The sequence below is a fragment of the Bos mutus genome, chromosome 3, assembly GCF_027580195.1.
Source record: "Bos mutus isolate GX-2022 chromosome 3, NWIPB_WYAK_1.1, whole genome shotgun sequence".
Taxonomy (NCBI): Eukaryota; Metazoa; Chordata; class Mammalia; order Artiodactyla; family Bovidae; genus Bos; species Bos mutus.
In genome coordinates, this window is record NC_091619.1 from 48,276,542 (window position 1) to 48,293,492 (window position 16,951).

General features: G+C 47.2%; 1 protein-coding gene across 6 annotated transcripts in view; it reads left to right on the forward strand.

Moving 5' to 3' along the window:
• The window catches only part of BCAR3 (BCAR3 adaptor protein, NSP family member), a 221,552-nt gene that overhangs the window by 90,996 nt on the left and 113,605 nt on the right, over positions 1–16,951 (forward strand). For 2 of the 6 annotated variants that reach the window (XM_070367657.1, XM_070367658.1), the window contains exon 2: positions 10,296–10,623. In XM_070367657.1, the coding sequence (XP_070223758.1) occupies positions 10,307–10,623 (317 nt within the window). In that variant the 5' untranslated portion in view covers positions 10,296–10,306. The other 4 variants (XM_070367655.1, XM_070367659.1, XM_005894697.2 and 1 more) reach the window with 4 other exon arrangements.

A 16,951-nucleotide genomic window follows, 5' to 3' on the forward strand; every position in this document is an offset into this window, starting at 1 on the left:
AGCTTGGTTTTTCTGCCTTTTTCTTGCTGATCTATTAATGTCCTTTATATATCCTATGTAAATCCTTTTTTGGATATGTATGTTGCAATTATCTTTTCTCTGTGGCTTGATTTTTCACTAATGGTGTCTTAGAATAAACAGGAGTTGTTAATATTTAAATTAATTATTTATTTTATTTTTGGTTGCTCTGGGTCTTTGTTGCTGCACGGGATTTCTCTCATTGCAGCGAGCAGGGGCTACTCTCCAGCTGCAGTGCGGGCTTTTCACTGACTGGCTTCTCTTGTTGTGGAGCAAGGGCTCTAGGGCTTATGGGCTTTAGTAGATGGGGCCCTCAGGCTCTAGAACACAAGCTCAGAAATTGTGGCACAAGGGCTTGGTTCCTCCCTGGCATGTGGGATCCTCTAAGGTCAGGGATCCAATCAGTGTATCCTGCATTAGCAGGTGTATTCTTTACCACTGAGCCACCAGGGAAGCCCAGGAGTTCTTAATTTTAACGTTATCTAATGATCAGGTGTTTTTTTCCCCTCCTTATGGCACCCCACTCCAGTACTCTTGCCTGGAAAATCCCATGGATGGAGGAGACTTGGTAGGCTGCAGGCCATAGGGTTGCTAAGACTCGGAAACGACTGAGCTACTTCACTTTCACTTTTCACTTAAATGCATTGGAGAAGGAAATGGCAACCCACTCCAGTGTTCTTGCCTGGAGAATCCCAGGGACTGGGGAGCCTGGTGGGCTGCCATCTATGGGGTCGCACAGAGTCGGACATGACTGAAGCAACTTAGCAGTATGGTTAGTACTGTGAGTGTTTAAGAAGTCTTTGCCTACCGTAAGGTCATGAAAAAAATTGTTTTTATATTTACTTTGGATGCTTTTATTGTTTTATCTTTCACAGTTAGATTTAAAATCTGTCTGGAATTGATTTTTTGGTACAGAATAAGGAAGGAGAAGGCAATGGCAACCCACTCCAGTATTCTTGCCTGGAGAATCCCATGGGCAGAGGAGCCTGGCAGGCTACAGTCCACAGGATGGCAAGAGTCGGACACGACTTAGTGACTAAACCACCACCACCACCAAGGTAGAGGTCAAGATTCTTCTTTTTTTCTCCATGTGGCTTTTCAGTTGATCAAGCATCATTTACTGAAAAGACCACCCTTTCCTCAGTGCATCACATCAGCATCTTCCATGTAAATCAAGTGACCTTATAATGTAGACCTGTTTATGGACTCTATTGTCTATTCTTGCTGCTGCTGCTGCTGCTAAGTCGCTTCAGTGCTGTCCGACTGTGCGACCCCAAAGATGGCAGCCCACCAAGCTCCGCCTTCCCTGGGATTCTTCAGGCAAAAACGCTGGAGTGGGTTGCCATTTCCTTCTCCAATGCAGGAAAGTGAAAAGTGAAAGTGAAGTCTTCGTGACCCATGGACTGCAGCCTATCAGGCTTCTCCGTCCACGGGATTTCAAGAGTACTGGAGTGGGGTGCCATTGCCTTCTCCGTCTATCCTTTGCTACCAATTACTCTTTCTATAGCTTTATAACAGGTCTTGGTAACTGGTAGTCCTCCACTAGGCTCTAATTTTTTACCCTCCCAAGCCATCTAATACCAGAGTGCAGCTTCCACTTCCCACTTGGCTGTTAATATCTTCAGATGAGTGTAATTGATTTGCTTGTTCCAAGGGCTTGGTCATTTGTGGTTACCTGGGTCTTTATCCCATCAAAACCCCTTTAAACAAAGCCAGCCAGGTGTCGGCAGACAAGCAAATCAGATCTGTTGGGTAATTAAATTACGCGGGGAGGGGAGAGGTGGATAAAGTGAGGTTGTCTCCCCTGGGGGTAGAGTGACAAGGTGATCGATCTACATACACCTGAGGACTGGCTTCTCAGGAGGTACGAGGAGAGCCAAACTAAAATCCGGGTAGAGGAGGGCTACGCGAGGTCAGCGCATGTAAATGTCGCGGGGGGTTCCGCAAGGCTGTGCGAATAGGCTCGCTGGGGTGGGGCCGAGAAGCCGCAAATCACCAGTTGAGGGCCGAGTGCGCGTCGCCGGCTCAGAGGCGCGCCTGCTACTGCCTGGGCCCGGGCGGGGGCCGGGGAGGGAACCGGAGCCCTAGCCGCCCGGCACACAGGAGAGACGCGCGCCGGCTTCCCGGTGGGAGCGCTCCACGGATTATGAGCCGCTCCTGCTCCGGGAACAGCCGTGGCGCGGGGCAGACCGTGCGGCTCCTCTGAGCCCCAGCCCGAGAACCCGGGCCCCGCGCTGGGAGGTGAGTCTCCGCCGCGTGTCCCGCGGGGGTGCGGCTTCTCCCGGGGCGCTTCGGCCTCCCCCTTCCCTTGGAGGACGGACTGGGAACTTTGTTGGCGAAAGTTAGGCTTTGGGGAAAGTAGAGCCAGCGACCCCCTACCGCTCCCCAGCCGAGTTGGCGACTGGGGGCTGGAGTGGCAGAACTGGGGACGGGGTTGCGCCCGTAAGGGGCCTCTGAACCGGGTGGGATTCCGCACACGGGGCCTGCGGCGGGAGGCGACGTGCCGCGAGCATCTCTGCTCTTTGCGTCTTCCCGGGTGCTGGCTTCTTCGACCCCCTGAGCGTCCGGCCGCGCCTCCCGGTCCCCTCCCTCCGGTCCCCTCCCTCCGGCCGCAGAAGCCGGAGCCGGTCGCGGGATGCGAGGGCCAGGGAGGTGGGGGTAGGGGCTGCTCCGCTGGAAGCCCTGGGCTTGGAGGAGGCGAGTTTCTCCACTAATCTCTTGGAAAGTCTGCAAAGCAGGCGAAGGCGCCCGCCCCGTAACTGTTGACAACAGCTCCCTCCCTCTCTCCCTTTGTTGAAAAAGAATGAATAGTTGGTTGTGTTGCTCCCTCTTCGTCGGAGAAGGGAGGGAAGGGGAGGTGAAGGCAGGGAAAGGAGGGACGGTGGGCGCAACGCAAAGTGGGTTCCGGTCTCAGCCGGTCTTTGCTTACCCGCTAAGGCTGCCTCCACCTTGAAAGTTTGATCAGGTGTACACAGTCGTGGGAAGTTCAGTGGGCTCCAAAGCAGCTGTCGAGGCGGTGTGTTTCGTGGAGGAACCCAGAGGGTCGTGCCTAGGCTTGGGTGGCGGTGATGGAAAACTGGTTTTGGTTTTAACTCGCTTGAAGCAGGGTGAGGAGGTAAAAGATTATTCTCCTAACCTCGTTTATCTTTCACCTGAAGCTATTAGCTGAGATAGAAAGTAGAGCCCTGCGTTCAGCCATGCATTTTAAACCTTGACTCTTATCTACCAAGGCTACACAGATCTTTCCAAGGAAGACACATTGGCGGAGGGAAGGTCAGTTTGAGAACGGATAATCTCCCTGCTTGTTGCCAAGGAGTGAAACGAGATCCGGGAGGAAGGGGGAGACGTCGGTTCAAAAAGTCACAAGTGGGAAGGGGCTGCTCCGTTAATACCGGGAAAGCCACAGGCCAAGCAGTTATACGTGAGTGTACAAGGGGACATATGAAATGTAGCTGTAAACAACTTGCCACACTAACGGCTCTCTCACGCCCCGACTCCAACTTTCCCTGAGAAGCCTGACATTTCCAGAATGACTAACAGGAGATCTCAATCTCCTATTCATATAGAAAGGACTGCTTGTCGAATGGATGCTAATCTTAAGACCTTTATCATGTAGATCCTGTGCTGTGTTGCTTGCAATTCAATCCATGGAAGAATTATTCATACTTCAATCATTTGGCTAGACTTCATAATGTACTTCAAAATAAAGGGATGGATACTCAATTCCTACACCCAAGCAGAGCTTCATTCTGAGTGGATAAGCCAGCTTTATATGTGTGGTTTGCCATCTCCTCTTCCTATCTGCCTCTGCAGAGAAGATATACCACTACAGATCTGGATTGTAACTTCTCTGTTGTGGTCATAACAGGGCAGCAGAGGGGGTTACATTTCCAGAGTTTAAAATACAACAGAAAGCTTCTAAAGCCCACATCCCATGACCGTCTGTGAATTTAACTTGAAAATATCTCATTTCAGAAGTAAGATTGAAAAATACAAACAAATAGACTGCTTATCTCTGCCTCAACTTGCGTGCGATCGTCAGTTTCCTTGAGACTATAAAGGAAGGGAGTCAAGCCTGTTGTTCACAAGCATTTTCGAGCATAGCCGCTGACCAGGGTCAAGAAGGCAGCACATAGGTTGGGAGTATGTCAGGCTCTCTCTCATCTCTACTGAGATTTCAGCTCTTTGAACGTACACGTGGGTCTCATATTTTCCTATCAAGATGTAGAGTCTTTGACCTTTGTGTATATTTCAAGATCTGGCTTTAGACAGAGTCAGGACGCTGTGTCTGATTACCTGCACAGGTGAAGTCAGATGGCCAAAGTCTCACCTGGGCTTTTATTTTAAAGACTGAATGTGGGCTCACTTCATGTGCTTGTGTATCTGTGCCCTTGTCATACTTGATTGGGTGTCATTACATCTTTTGTTCTTGGTTTAAACATCTCCCTCTTCATCCTTCCTGGCTGCAGTCTTCTCCAGAAACAGTGACTTGTTTGTGAGCTCTCACTGTGATGGGGATGCAATGACAAGCAAGACAGACATGGTCTCTGCCCTGCTTAGGGAGACATGGTATTTTTGGAATGCTTGCTGTATGTCAAGGGCTTTCCATACACAATTGCATTACTTTTCACAACAACTCCATGAAGTAGATGTTGTTAACCCATTTTTACAAGTGAGAAACTGTCAGAGAGGTTGTCACTTGTCCCAGGCCACACAGTAAGTCAGTGGCAGAGTAGGGATTTGAACCTGTGAGTGTCTTACTTCAAAGCCTAGGTTCTAAGTCACACCATGTTTGATTTTCAAAAATTAAATAGTACATAATGGCTAGGAACATCAAGACAGAAGCATCTGCAAGTGGAGAAAACTTGGGAGCCAGAAACTGGAGACTTGAATTTAGTCTCCACCATGCTCTTCCAACCCATGTGTTCCCATCTCAAGACCCTCCCATTTGCAGAATCCCCTGCCTGGAACTGAAGGGAGTTGAATCTTTTCTTGACTGGTTCCTTCTCTCTTTTCAGGTCTCATGTCATGGTTCCCTCTTCAGAGAGCTCTTCTCAGAACACCCTTTCATGTTCTTTAGGGCAGTTATGACTGGGATATTCCCTAATTTTTTTTTTTTTTAATCTGTGTTGATTGGACTTCCCCATCGCAGTGTAGGCTCCATGAGAAGGAGGAGCTTATCTATTCTGTTATAGCCTCAGCTCTGGTACCTTGTAAACCCTCAGAGAATATATATTGAGTGAATGAACATGTATTTTCCTTATCTGGAAAAGGGAAGGGGCTTGATCCTCTGAGATCCCATCTACATATCACGTGCTGAGATTCTGCTAGTGGTCAGCTGTGGTAGGTGGCTTCTCTGGCAGAATGGAAAGTACGTACCTTGAACCTAGATTCCATCACTTCACCTCTGGATTTCCCCCAGGTTCCTGGAGTCTGGAAAAAATAAAAATAAATAAAAAGTAGGAAACAGAGCAACCCACAGACTGCAAATGAGTTTCTTCCACCTGTAGGTCTCCCTTCCACTCCCCACCCCACTTTAGTTTGTTGCTGCTGTTTGTTTTTATAAAGTTGGGTCTCTGGCCAGGGCACACCTCCCTCACCGTTGGATTGACTCAAGCTTGACATTGGACCCAGGCTGGAACCAGTCTTTTGCAGTGACTAGTCACGGGATGAGGCTATATTTTAATGGGGAAGAGTCCCAAGTTAGAGGCAGCAGGTTGTTGAGGAGAGCCTGGCCTGTGTATTTCCAATTTATCTGCAGCTGAGAAATTTAACTGTAACACGGGAAACTTCAACTAGGATGATCTTCATCCTCCCATTATTAAACTCTGCTTCACAGCCTTCGGGTCAGCACCCCTTCCTCAGGGAAGCCTTTCCTGGCTGCTAGATTCATCTAGACCCCAGTTTCCACTCTGCGTGCCCCCGTAGCCTGGGGACTCACCAATACGTAAAGTCATTACTTATTGTCTGCTTCCTCCATAGGATAGGAACCTCTGGAGGACAGCTGTTTGACACCATCCCCAACACCCACACAGTGCCCACCACATAGGAGGCCCTTGTTAGATGTGTGTTGGATAGAAGAATTAGTGGATGCTCCTGTTGACTGACTGTTCCTCTTTGTCATTCTTTTCTGTTACCCAGAAAGTAATCTGAGTGTCAGTTGTTCTGTACCAAAGAAACCCACTTACCTGGTGGTTCTCAAACCTGGCTCCACATTGAACAATATTGCAAGGATTTTAAGACTGATGCCAGGGTCCTATTCACCGAGATTGTGACTTGATTGGTTTGGTTCATGGCTTGGGTGTCAGAATTTTCGAAGCTTCTCCGAGGACTCTTAATGTGCATCCAGGTTGAGAGCCTCTGCTTTTCCAGAACTCATTCCTGGCGTTGGCCCTTATAGGTTTGAAGCAGTCCAGGTGAGAGAGGGCAGGGATATAATTCATGGAATATTGCATGGTTCCTGACAGTTTAAGAGGTACTTTCACATCTGTTATCACATCTGATAATAACAAGCTAACGGATCTACTCTCTGGTTTAAATACTCCCTTTATGTTGATGACTCTTAAAAATCTACCTTCTGTACTGGCCTCTAACTGAACATACGAGTATCTAGACTGCAAGACAGAACTGTCCTGGTACCTCACACTCAACAGCGCCAGTGGTGAGCTTGTTACGTGCCGTCCTGAGAGGGTCACCCCTTGTGCTACTGAGTGATACAGCACAGCACCATCCTCCCATGGCTGTGGCCTCCTTCATCCCATACAAGAGGCCTTGAGCTCTTAGCCCCTCGCTCTGCCCTTCCTTTCCCTTCCCTTGGCCACTGTCCCATGTCGGAGTCCATCATTCCTTGCTGGCTTGTTGTTGGTGTCTGACTGACCTCCCCTTCTGTCCCCTCCAGAATCACCAGAGCTCCCTACCCAGGCACAGACTGGATTCCATCCCTCTCCTCCTGAGTTTCCCTAGCACTGACAGTCAAGTTCAAACACCTCAACACACCCTTTAAGACTTTGTGATCTGGTCCTAAGCTGTGCTTCTTCCAGGAAGTACTTCTCAGCTTCACTCGAGCTGCTCTGCACAACTTAGGTTCCTGAGCCTGTGCAGGTACTTCCCGCCTTTATGCATCTGCTGTTACCACATCATCTTAGAAGGCTTTTCCCTACAGTTTCCAGCCTTTCAAAATCTTCATCTCCAGTGATGCCCTCTCTGAGATCCTCCTTGAGCCCTTTTATCAAAATTAATTGTTCTTCCCTCCAGCATCTTAAGGGTCCCATCAATGAGTTACATTACAGTTGACCTTGAACAGCACAGGTTTGAACTGCATTTGTCATTTTGTTGTTTAGTCCTTCAGTCGTGTCTGACTCTTTGCAACCCTGTGAACTGTAGCCCACCAGGCTCCTTGGGATTTCCCAGGCAAGAATACTGGAATGGGTTGCCATTTCCTTCTCCAGGGTATCTTCCTGACCCGGGGATCAAACCAATCTCCTGCATTGCAGGTGGATTCTTTAGCCACTGAGCCACCCAGAGTGGGGGTGGGGGTGGCACGTAGAATTGCATAGGTGCACTTATACACAGATATTTTTCAGTAGTAAATACTACAGTCCATGGTCAGTTGAATTTGTAGATGTGGGGGAACTGTGGATACAGAGGGCTGTCTATAAATTACATGCAGATGAACCCTGAGTTGTTCAAATGTCAACTGTATTCTCTTTGAATTCATAGTTAGGGATTGAGGTTTATGCTCTTTGTTTCTCTGAGTATCTTATCTGGAGTGGGCACTTAAATGTTTGTTGAGTTGGAAGTAGGAAAAGCAGGTGTTAACATCCCTCAAGAATACACTGAGGTGTGGATAACTTGCCGAAGGGCATTCTAAAGCACTTTGGCTCAGACTTGAAATAGATAGATCTTGGATAAGCAGAGAGGAAACAGGCTGCTGGAGACGCTGGAGCCAGTGTAACTCTTGTCTGTCATCCTAGCCTGGAGATAGACGTGATCAACACTAGGGGCCTTTGCAAGCGGAGAGATTCTGTGCGATGGGGGTGGGGCTTTGGGTCTCCCCACCAGGTTCTTGGGACTGCTCCAAGCCTGTGGAGAAGAAAGGTGCTGATAACTCGGGCAGGTGAGAGTTCATGGCTGTGAGTGTGTATGGGTGGGATGAGGGACTCCTAGTCGGCTTACGTCATCTGTGTTCAGGAGAGGGCTGAGGAGTTTGGTTTCTTTTTTAATAATGATGATCAACATGGAACAAGTGCTGATGGTGTGCCAGGTACTGGCCAGACCCGGGAGGGGCCCCCGCGGGGACTGACAGTCCGTTGTCTGCACCCACCGGGAGCCGGCCTTCTGTGTGGTCCCAGTTCAGCATGGAGCAGACAGGCCTCAGAACTACCAGATCTGGCAGGGTTCAGATTATATGCCTTAAATGAAGGGCCTCCTTCCACCCAGCGCTTCAGTTTCTCTCTCTGTCACGTGTGGGAACAGTGGACTGAGTGTGTGTGTGTGTTGGTGTGTGTGTGTTTGTCACTTGTTTCCTCTGCGCACTCTGCTGACTGCTCTGGGTCCACCTCTTATTTTACCAGATTCTGTTCTTCTTTATTGTCACCAAGCCAAGTCCCAGGTCCCCAGGTCCTTTGTGGAACTGTCTGCAGTGGTGCTAGAGAGTGATGATTTTCACTCAGCACCACTCCCTTTGCAGGGGAGACGGTGGTCTGTGAAGAATGGGGATTGCACGGCCTGAGAACAGACTGCAGAGTGAAGAGGCGTGTTCCTCACCAGGCTCAGGGAAGGCCAGGGCGTGGGGCTTAGCTGTGCAGCTGTGATCTCTGGATCAGTCTAATACCGTGACTAGTGGTACAGATTCTGTAACCTTCTGTTTCCTGGGACTAGCCCTAATTTTTATTCAAGCTTGTGTTTCTCCTTCTCTGTTTATTCGCCTTTATAATTTTATTTATTTAGCTGTGCTGGGTCTTCACTGTTGCACAGGCTTTTCTCTAATTGTGGTGCCTGGGCTTCTCGTTGTGGTGGCTTCTCTTGCTGTGGAGCACAGGCTCTAGAACACAGGCTCAATAGTTGTGGCACACAGGCTTAGTCACTCTGTGGCATGTGGGATCATCCTGGATCAGGGATCGAACCCATGTCTCCTGCGTTGGCAGGTGGATTCTTTACCACTGAGCCACCAGGGAAACCCTATATTGGCCTTTAAAATATCATTTAATTTGGCTGAGATCAAAACCGTAGTGGTTATTTAGAGGATAGAGGTGCTAACCCTGCTCAGGGTGAACTCTGCTAGTGGTGATAGCTGGGAACAACTGCTAAGGCTGCTTTCACACACAGAGTTTTTCATTTCTTCCCTTGTGGCTCTCGACCATTTTTTTTCTCTTTTTTACCTTTCCCACTCTCCTGACTCCACTGGCACCTATGCACATTGCTTAACCCTGTTGGTGATAGGCGGGTTCCTGACCCCTCGGGGGGACGATTGGAGCTCCTGCCTCATGGCTTTCCTCTCCAGCTGAGCCCACTAATGTGTGGAGGAGTGGCCCACCTCCTGAACCCTGACCGTCTTCGTTAATTAGCGTACATTGATTTATTTACAAGCACCAGGTCTTCACCAGAAGGAATCTGTCCTCTCTGGGTAGCACAACTGAGGAGCTGGGTTGAAGGCGTTCTAGCAGCTAAGGAATTCCAGCCATCTTCACCTGTTCTTATTGCTTATAGGGTGGTGGGAATGCATGAGCTCATTATCTTTCCTCAGTATTCTTTTTTGTTAGTCATGCTTTTGCCTCAGCTTCAGTAATCTGAAGTAATAAACTGGCTCGTGTGTCTTTAAAGGCTCTGAAATGTATTTGCCCTATTCCATTTGGCTCAGTCAGTAAAGAATTGGCCTGCAATGTAGGAGACTCCCAGGTTCGGTTCCTGGATCAGGAAGATCCTCTGGAGAAGGGAATGGCAACCCACTTCAGTATTCTTGCCTGGAGAATTCCATGGACAGAGGAGCCTGGTGGGCTACAGTCCACTGGATCGCAAAGAGCTGGACACGACTGAGAGACTAACACACACACACATTGGTGGACCTGCTGCCAAACCAGGAGCATTCTTCTATAGGATGAAGAAGGGGATAAATAAACTTCCCATCATAGTAAATTTCACAAGTGATGTTTATCCTTTAACATTTCGTGAGCATTTTCTTTTGTTACATGATCTATTTCCATTTCCTTTTGTAAGGAGGAAGTCAGTTCTCATGGTTTTCTTAGATTTATGGCTTCACTCTCTTCTTTTCCCCTTAGACTTGAGGATCATGGCTGCGGGAAAGTTTGCAAGTCTTCCCAGAAACATGCCAGTGAATCACCAGTTCCCCCTCGCCTCGTCCATGGACCTTCTGAGCAGCAAGTCCCCTCTCGTTGAGCGTCGTGCAGATGCCTATCAAGACGTGTCTATACATGGCACCCTTCCCCGGAAGAAGAAAGGCCCTCCTCCCATCAGGTCCTGTGATAACTTCAGTCATGTGGGGACCCTCCCCCATTCCAGATCCCCACGGCACCACTCACCTCTGATCCAGGATGTCATCCAGGAGCAGCCCCTGCAAGACTGGAAAGGTGAAGCCTTCACCTTCAGGTAGCTTCTTTAATTTCACAAATGAAAATGATTTGTTTTAAAGGACTTTTTTAAAAAAAAGTGTTTTTAGGAAAAATATCAAACATGCACAAAGTAGAACAGATAGTTTAATTAACTCCCATGGACCCATCACCCAGCTTCAACAGTTATCAACTTGTGGTTGGCTGTACCCCATTCACTTTCCTGCCTCTGGTATTTTTATTATTTTCAGGCAAAGCTTTATTGTGCTCTGTTATTATTTTGAAGCAAATTTCAGACTTCGTTTTATCTGTGAATATTTTGGTATATGTCTTTGAAAGATAAGGGCTCTTATTTTAAAAAACATATAGCTACAGCATAAAAAACTGTAACATCTAAAAAAAGAACCATTTCTTAATATCATCCAATTTGGGTGATATTAAGTGTATTTTAAGGTCAGCTTTCTGTATCATTAAGTCCTTCAGAGGGAACCATGGTATTTTTTTTTTTTTTTTTTTGCCTCAGATTATGAACTGCATCCATCCATTTCTATAGAGATGTCAGGATTTCTATAATTAGGATGTCTATAATTGTATAGGTGTCCCCATTATCCAGAGCATGCCTATGAAACCTTCCATAAGCTGAGATGGTGTGAAGTAGTAGTTCCCCTAGGACACATCATACTATAAATGGATGCATAACATAAATGGAGATAAAGCACAGATGCTCACGCACATCTCAGGGCCAGGGCGACTTAATGCTGAGAGGCTGCATGTAGTTCTGGAGGGAACTTGGTGCTGCCACTCTCTGCTCTGCGTGTGCACCGCCTGTGCAGCAGCTTCCAGAAAACAGACACTCAACGCTATTTTAGCATTTCACCTTTTTCCACAAAAGCAAAATTCCTGTTCAGACTTCTGTTAGTGAAATCAAGTCCCAATGTAGGTCATTTTGTAAAAGCAAAGTAGTGTCAAGCACACTTCCAAAAAGCGGGGATACCTGTGTTTAGCTGTCAACAAGCTGAAATAAAATCTTGTTTGGTTTTGGATCCATCATCAAGTCAGCTTCAGAATACTTTAGAACAGGAATTGCTTTCTTCTTCTGTCCACCAGGGACCTGGGTAAATAAGACTCATGGTCATAAAGGCTTTTTCTCTGGGTCTGAAATGGGCCTAGTTGTGACCCTGCTTGTGGAGCTGGTTTAGAACCGCTGCACCCCTTTTTCTGTTGAGCAAGGCCAGCAGCCTGTGATGCTGTTGGGTAAGCAGGGGGATGGTTTCTTCCGCTGTGTCTCCTTACATCTCTCTCTATGTGCAGCCCTGTAGTATGGAAGGCCGCTTTGGTCCTAGCTCATTTATTTGTTCAATACCTGTATATTGAACACCTGTGTTAGTTAGAATATGCTGATTTTGTAAGCACTATTGCTTCACCAGGAAAATTCTGCCCGTATCCTCTAAGTATCTTAACTAAAGGGCTGGTCTGACATAGACGACATTTTAGCTATCAAATCATTGCCCTTTTACAGGGTGGGGAGACATGTGCCCTGACAGGATAGCAGTGGAACATGAGAAATGGTGTCCTCCCAGAGCAAACACTGTAGTGAAGGATCCAGATAATAAATACAAGTAAATAAACAAGACAATGGCAGGTTATAGTCAGTGATATAGAGGAAATAGTAATATGCTGGAGATTTATTGGGGTTATATTTTTTTATAGGGTGGACGGTCTCTGAGGAGGAGAGTTCAGTGGAAGGCTGTCCTGGCATAGGAAGAACAAGTGCAAGGAACCAGGGGTGGGAACATGTTTGAAAAACCCAAAACAAGCTAGGGTGACCTGTGGCTGGAGTGTGGCATGTTGCGAGGCAAATAGTACACATGTTGGGAAAGGCCTAGGCAGGCAAGAATTGTATAATTGCAATATTACAGGAGAAGATGAGTGGAAGCCCAGATAGTCTCTGGAGAAAGCACTGGAGAGTCTGCAGGGTTTCTGACGTCAGATCACACAGTTTCCCAGGGTGTTCTGGGCATCAGGTGGTTCTGCTCTTCGGAGTCCAGGTGGGTGGCCTGCTGATGACAGGTGTATGTGGAAGTGCACACATGCACACAGTAATGTTGATATCTCATCATGGGCACCTGATGCACCGCCATGCAGAAGCAGAGCCATCACTGCCCTGTCTTAGGGAGGCTATGAGGCAGTGAAGGAAAATAACTTCCAGCTAGCCAGAATTAAGCCCAGGCTGCACTCATGGAGTCAGAACCCACTTATTACCTGGCTTCCTGTGGCTACTTTTTATTTAGTTAGTTAAACTCTATATTGAGCTAGATATCCATGGGCTACCACATGGAGATGGTTCACAAAGTCCAGGCTAGGTGTCTACTCTTACCAGGGGGATCTCCCAGGGGCCGGGGGTAGTAATGGAGTCACCCTTTGTAGCTTGAGGAAGTTCTCAATAAACTCCTGAGGCCCAGGCTGTCAACCTGCCAGCAGTTCAAACCTTTTTAACTGGAAAACTAACTTGGACATAGATCAGATCTTAGATCTTATCGGAGGTGGACTCAAGTCATGAGTTTAAAGTCCAGGCTGTGGAAGACTTAACAAGTGCTGTTGGTTTAGGTTTGTTTCTGATTCAGAGTTACGTTCATCCAAATTCATGTTTTTTTCCCTTAACTTAAAATACCTTATTGTTAAAGGTCAGCACAGGAAGTAAATGCACATCCTTCAAAATTATGCTGAGTGTCGAAGGATCTAAAGTCCTCTTCCCCGACTCCGCACCCTTATTGTTAATGTATTTTGTTTACCTGACATGTCTTAAAAATATCCTGAGTTGTTCTCAGTTTTGAGGACTTCAAAGCACCTTATATTCTTTTTTTCTTCCCTCCCTAAATCCTTTTAAGTATTCCTAATAAGATTATGAGCTGCCTCAGTTACTTTTTGGAACAAGTCAGAGTGTCAACAAGTGTAACATTTTGTGAAAGTGAAAAGCTGGGGACAGGCTGTTTGAATGAGAACCTGAGCCTCTAGAGTGGGAAGTGTGACCAAGGTGCTGGACAGAATTACCTCGAGAGAGAAACAGCGTTTCTGTTCCTAACTCAGCTCTGACAGCCCGGCAGAGCTGTGAGACCCACCACCCTGGTTCACTCACCACTGGAAGCTGGGAGCCGTGTGTGTTTTAGAGTTTTGAATCCCTGACTCTAGGGACCTAAGACTAGTTAGGTCTACCTTTAGCAGGATTATTGGTTTTTTTTTTTTTTTTTGCCTTGTTTCAGATAAACTCTTTTGGCCTTATTTCTTTTCAGAGTGAATCAGGGGTTAACTTCAGCCAAGAGTAGCTGAAGTTCAACTCTCCCAGATGTCAAGCCTGCAAGCCTTCCATTCTATCACACTTGGGGTTGGCATGATGATGGTGGGGCTATCTTGGGGAGTGCCCCCCCCCTCCCCCGCAACTCCTGATGTGGGCCCACCTATACTCAGAGGGAAGCGCTCCAGATAGCACCTCCTTGTCCTGTGAAATATTCTAAGTTGCAAGTTTGCTGTTTTTCCAACAAATTTGTTTACTTTATTAATCACTAAAAAGTCACCTGTATGGTTGAATATTAAGTAAATATCAACCCTGTGGAAGGCCCTAGGCAAAGCAGAGGAAGTCTTCCTTTTGACCTAACAATTTACATTAGTAAGCAGTCATATAAACATGTGTCATATTCACATGGATTATTATTCCCTTACATTTTATAGTTATAAAATATCTTCCTGTTCATAAGTTATCTTGTTTGAACATCATAACCCTATGTGACAGTAGATTTCATCGTTAGCAGCAGCATTAGGTTGTCATCAATACAGCTGAGTAAATGGTTCAGAGATTGAATGGTTGAAGCACCTAAGATTAGACCCTCATGTGTGACTGAGCTAGGATTAGGACTCAAAAACTATCATAGGGCCTTCCCCAGACACTGTGCTCTGTAGCCTTGCAAGAAGGCTGGCTCTGCTGTGGGCATCTCTGAGTTATCTTCTTGCGTGAACGCTTCAGTCCCCAGGGTCTGACTGCAGCGTCTCAGACACCCGCCTTGAGGAGGCTAGAGCCTTGGCTGCCAAGAGCAGGCAGAAGGCAGGCCTGGAAGGGGAACTGGTCTCCTCGTTCCGAGACCCGTATCTCTTGGCTCTGTTTTTGTCTTGGCTGCCCTTGGATATACTTGTGGTTTGAAAAGGAGCCAAAGTGAGGAGCCCAATGCTCTTAAACCTGCTGCTTGATGTCACAGAAGGAGCCTTTGTTCTGCAGGCTGAGCAAGGCTTCTCTGAGAAGTCTGCAGATGGGATTTCCTCTTGACATTAGCATTGTTTGTCTGGTGTCCCTTGGGTTCATCCATCTTCAAGGATGAATTTTTATTTCAATTTGGGACCTTCCTTGGACTGAGAGGAGACCCGTTCCTGATATGAGAGGTCTGCATTGCCGGGATAGGTGAACGGTCAGCACTTGGAGTCCACTGTCGGTCCTCTCCCTGCCCATGGGTACGTGGAGGCGCACATTCCTGGGAACAGCTGCTGAGAACGTAATTCCTTCTACCCCCTGTGCTGTGGGAGCATGTGGCTGGACAATGTGGTGTTTCATTAATCTGCATGAGTGGAGCTGACTGACTAGTCACAAGTGTTTTAACTAATGGGGGCCAGAAAGTCTGCAGAATGATTCCAAGTTAAAATCCCGTATCCTTTCCCAGGCAGTTAAGTAACCTTCTGTGTCATAGTGTCAGCTCTTCAAATTTGAAGCTGAAGTGTTAAGACACAGGCTCTGTGCAGAAGACCCTACTCCAAACACTGATTCTAGGCTGTGTCGGTACTGTCACCTGAAAAATTGTTTCCACAGCCACCAAGTTCTAGAACTATTGATTTATGCTCCCCCAGACATGCAAATAAAGTAGTCTTTAGCACAACGTTAATCAGAAGGATCTACTATGTGAAGGTCCACACGCAAGCATCTGCACAATTTATACATGGGCATGTCTGCTGTCTACCGATTGGAAGCTCTTTGGGCACAGAGAAAAAGTTGGGTTTAGATTTGAAAAAAGGCTATTTAATATGAATAAATTCTTTTTAGTAGAAGGTACATTTATTGAGTTAGCAGAGTGGCAATGGCGTAACAGCCAAGAATGTCTCCAGAAAGTAATAACCCATGCATTGAATTTTTATTTTTAAATTTTGAAGTTAAGTTTTATGAACAGTTTAAAATGCCCCTTGGTGTTTACGTGCAGCTGTTGCGGATGGGTTAGTGAATTCCAAGCCATGGTGCACGTCCAGGCCCTGGTGGCCCCTGGTGTGCTGAGGCCAGGAGCAGCTGGGTCAGAGGTGAGCTCAGCCCCTGCTGGGCATCTGGTACCAACCCAGGGTTGGGGGAGCCCAGAGAATGGGGAATGCCTGCAGGCCCACCAGCTGCCTGACAGTGTCCTAAATCTTCTACCCACAGGGATGGTTTCAACCTAAAGGCTGGGATCTGTGCATTCTCAGCTGTTCTGGGGGAAAACTGAAGTACTTTTTTTTTTTAACTGATTGCAAACCACAACCAAGAAAATGATCAGACTTACACAAAACCGTCCTTGTTAAGTAGAGCTGTTCAACATCTTCTTTCCTCCCCAAGTCTCCCCAACAAATCTGCTTTAAATTCCTGTTTATTCAGGCCTCCTGCACGTTATTTGAGCAAAAGTCAGGTTTGTCTGTCTTCTGTGAGTCAGAAACTCTGAGTTTTTCACACCCCTCAGGATAGGTTGAAGCACACTGTAGACAGAAGATGCTCTGCAGTTACAGATGACCTGTGTTCGTATCACGTGTGGATTGGGGAGCCATCCCAGCCAGGCCCGGAGGTGGGAGCTGGAGAAGTTGCTTTTGTTGTTTAGGAGATCCCTTCGTGGGGACTGGACTGGAGCCACAGGAGTGATAAGCCCTCCGGCCACCTCCGGCCACAGCCACCCTGCTGTTCACAGCTTTGTTATGCTGTCACCACCCAGTCTGTCTCTAAGAGGCTAGCTGCAGGATCGCCTGCAGAATTTCAAGCTTTGTTTCCTCCAAGGCCCCAACACTGAGGGTGTTCCTGTTTTTGGATTGTGCTGTTATTTACAAATTACAGAAGTCTGAGAAACCTTCCGTGTTGACCCAGCCTTTATGTCTGTGGTTCCAGAATCACTTGCAAAAGTAGTCAGGGGTGGACAGAGAGAACGCGAGTCATGTAATCCAGAAGGTCTCAGTCTATCCACTATTAGGTGTGTGAACTAGGACAGGTTCTAAACTATAAACTGAGGGTGAGCATAATGCTTCCGAGGGGTGCTGTGAAGATTCACTGGTCACTCAACCTGCAAGTTCCACTGAATGGCATGGCTCTGACTTTCACTCTT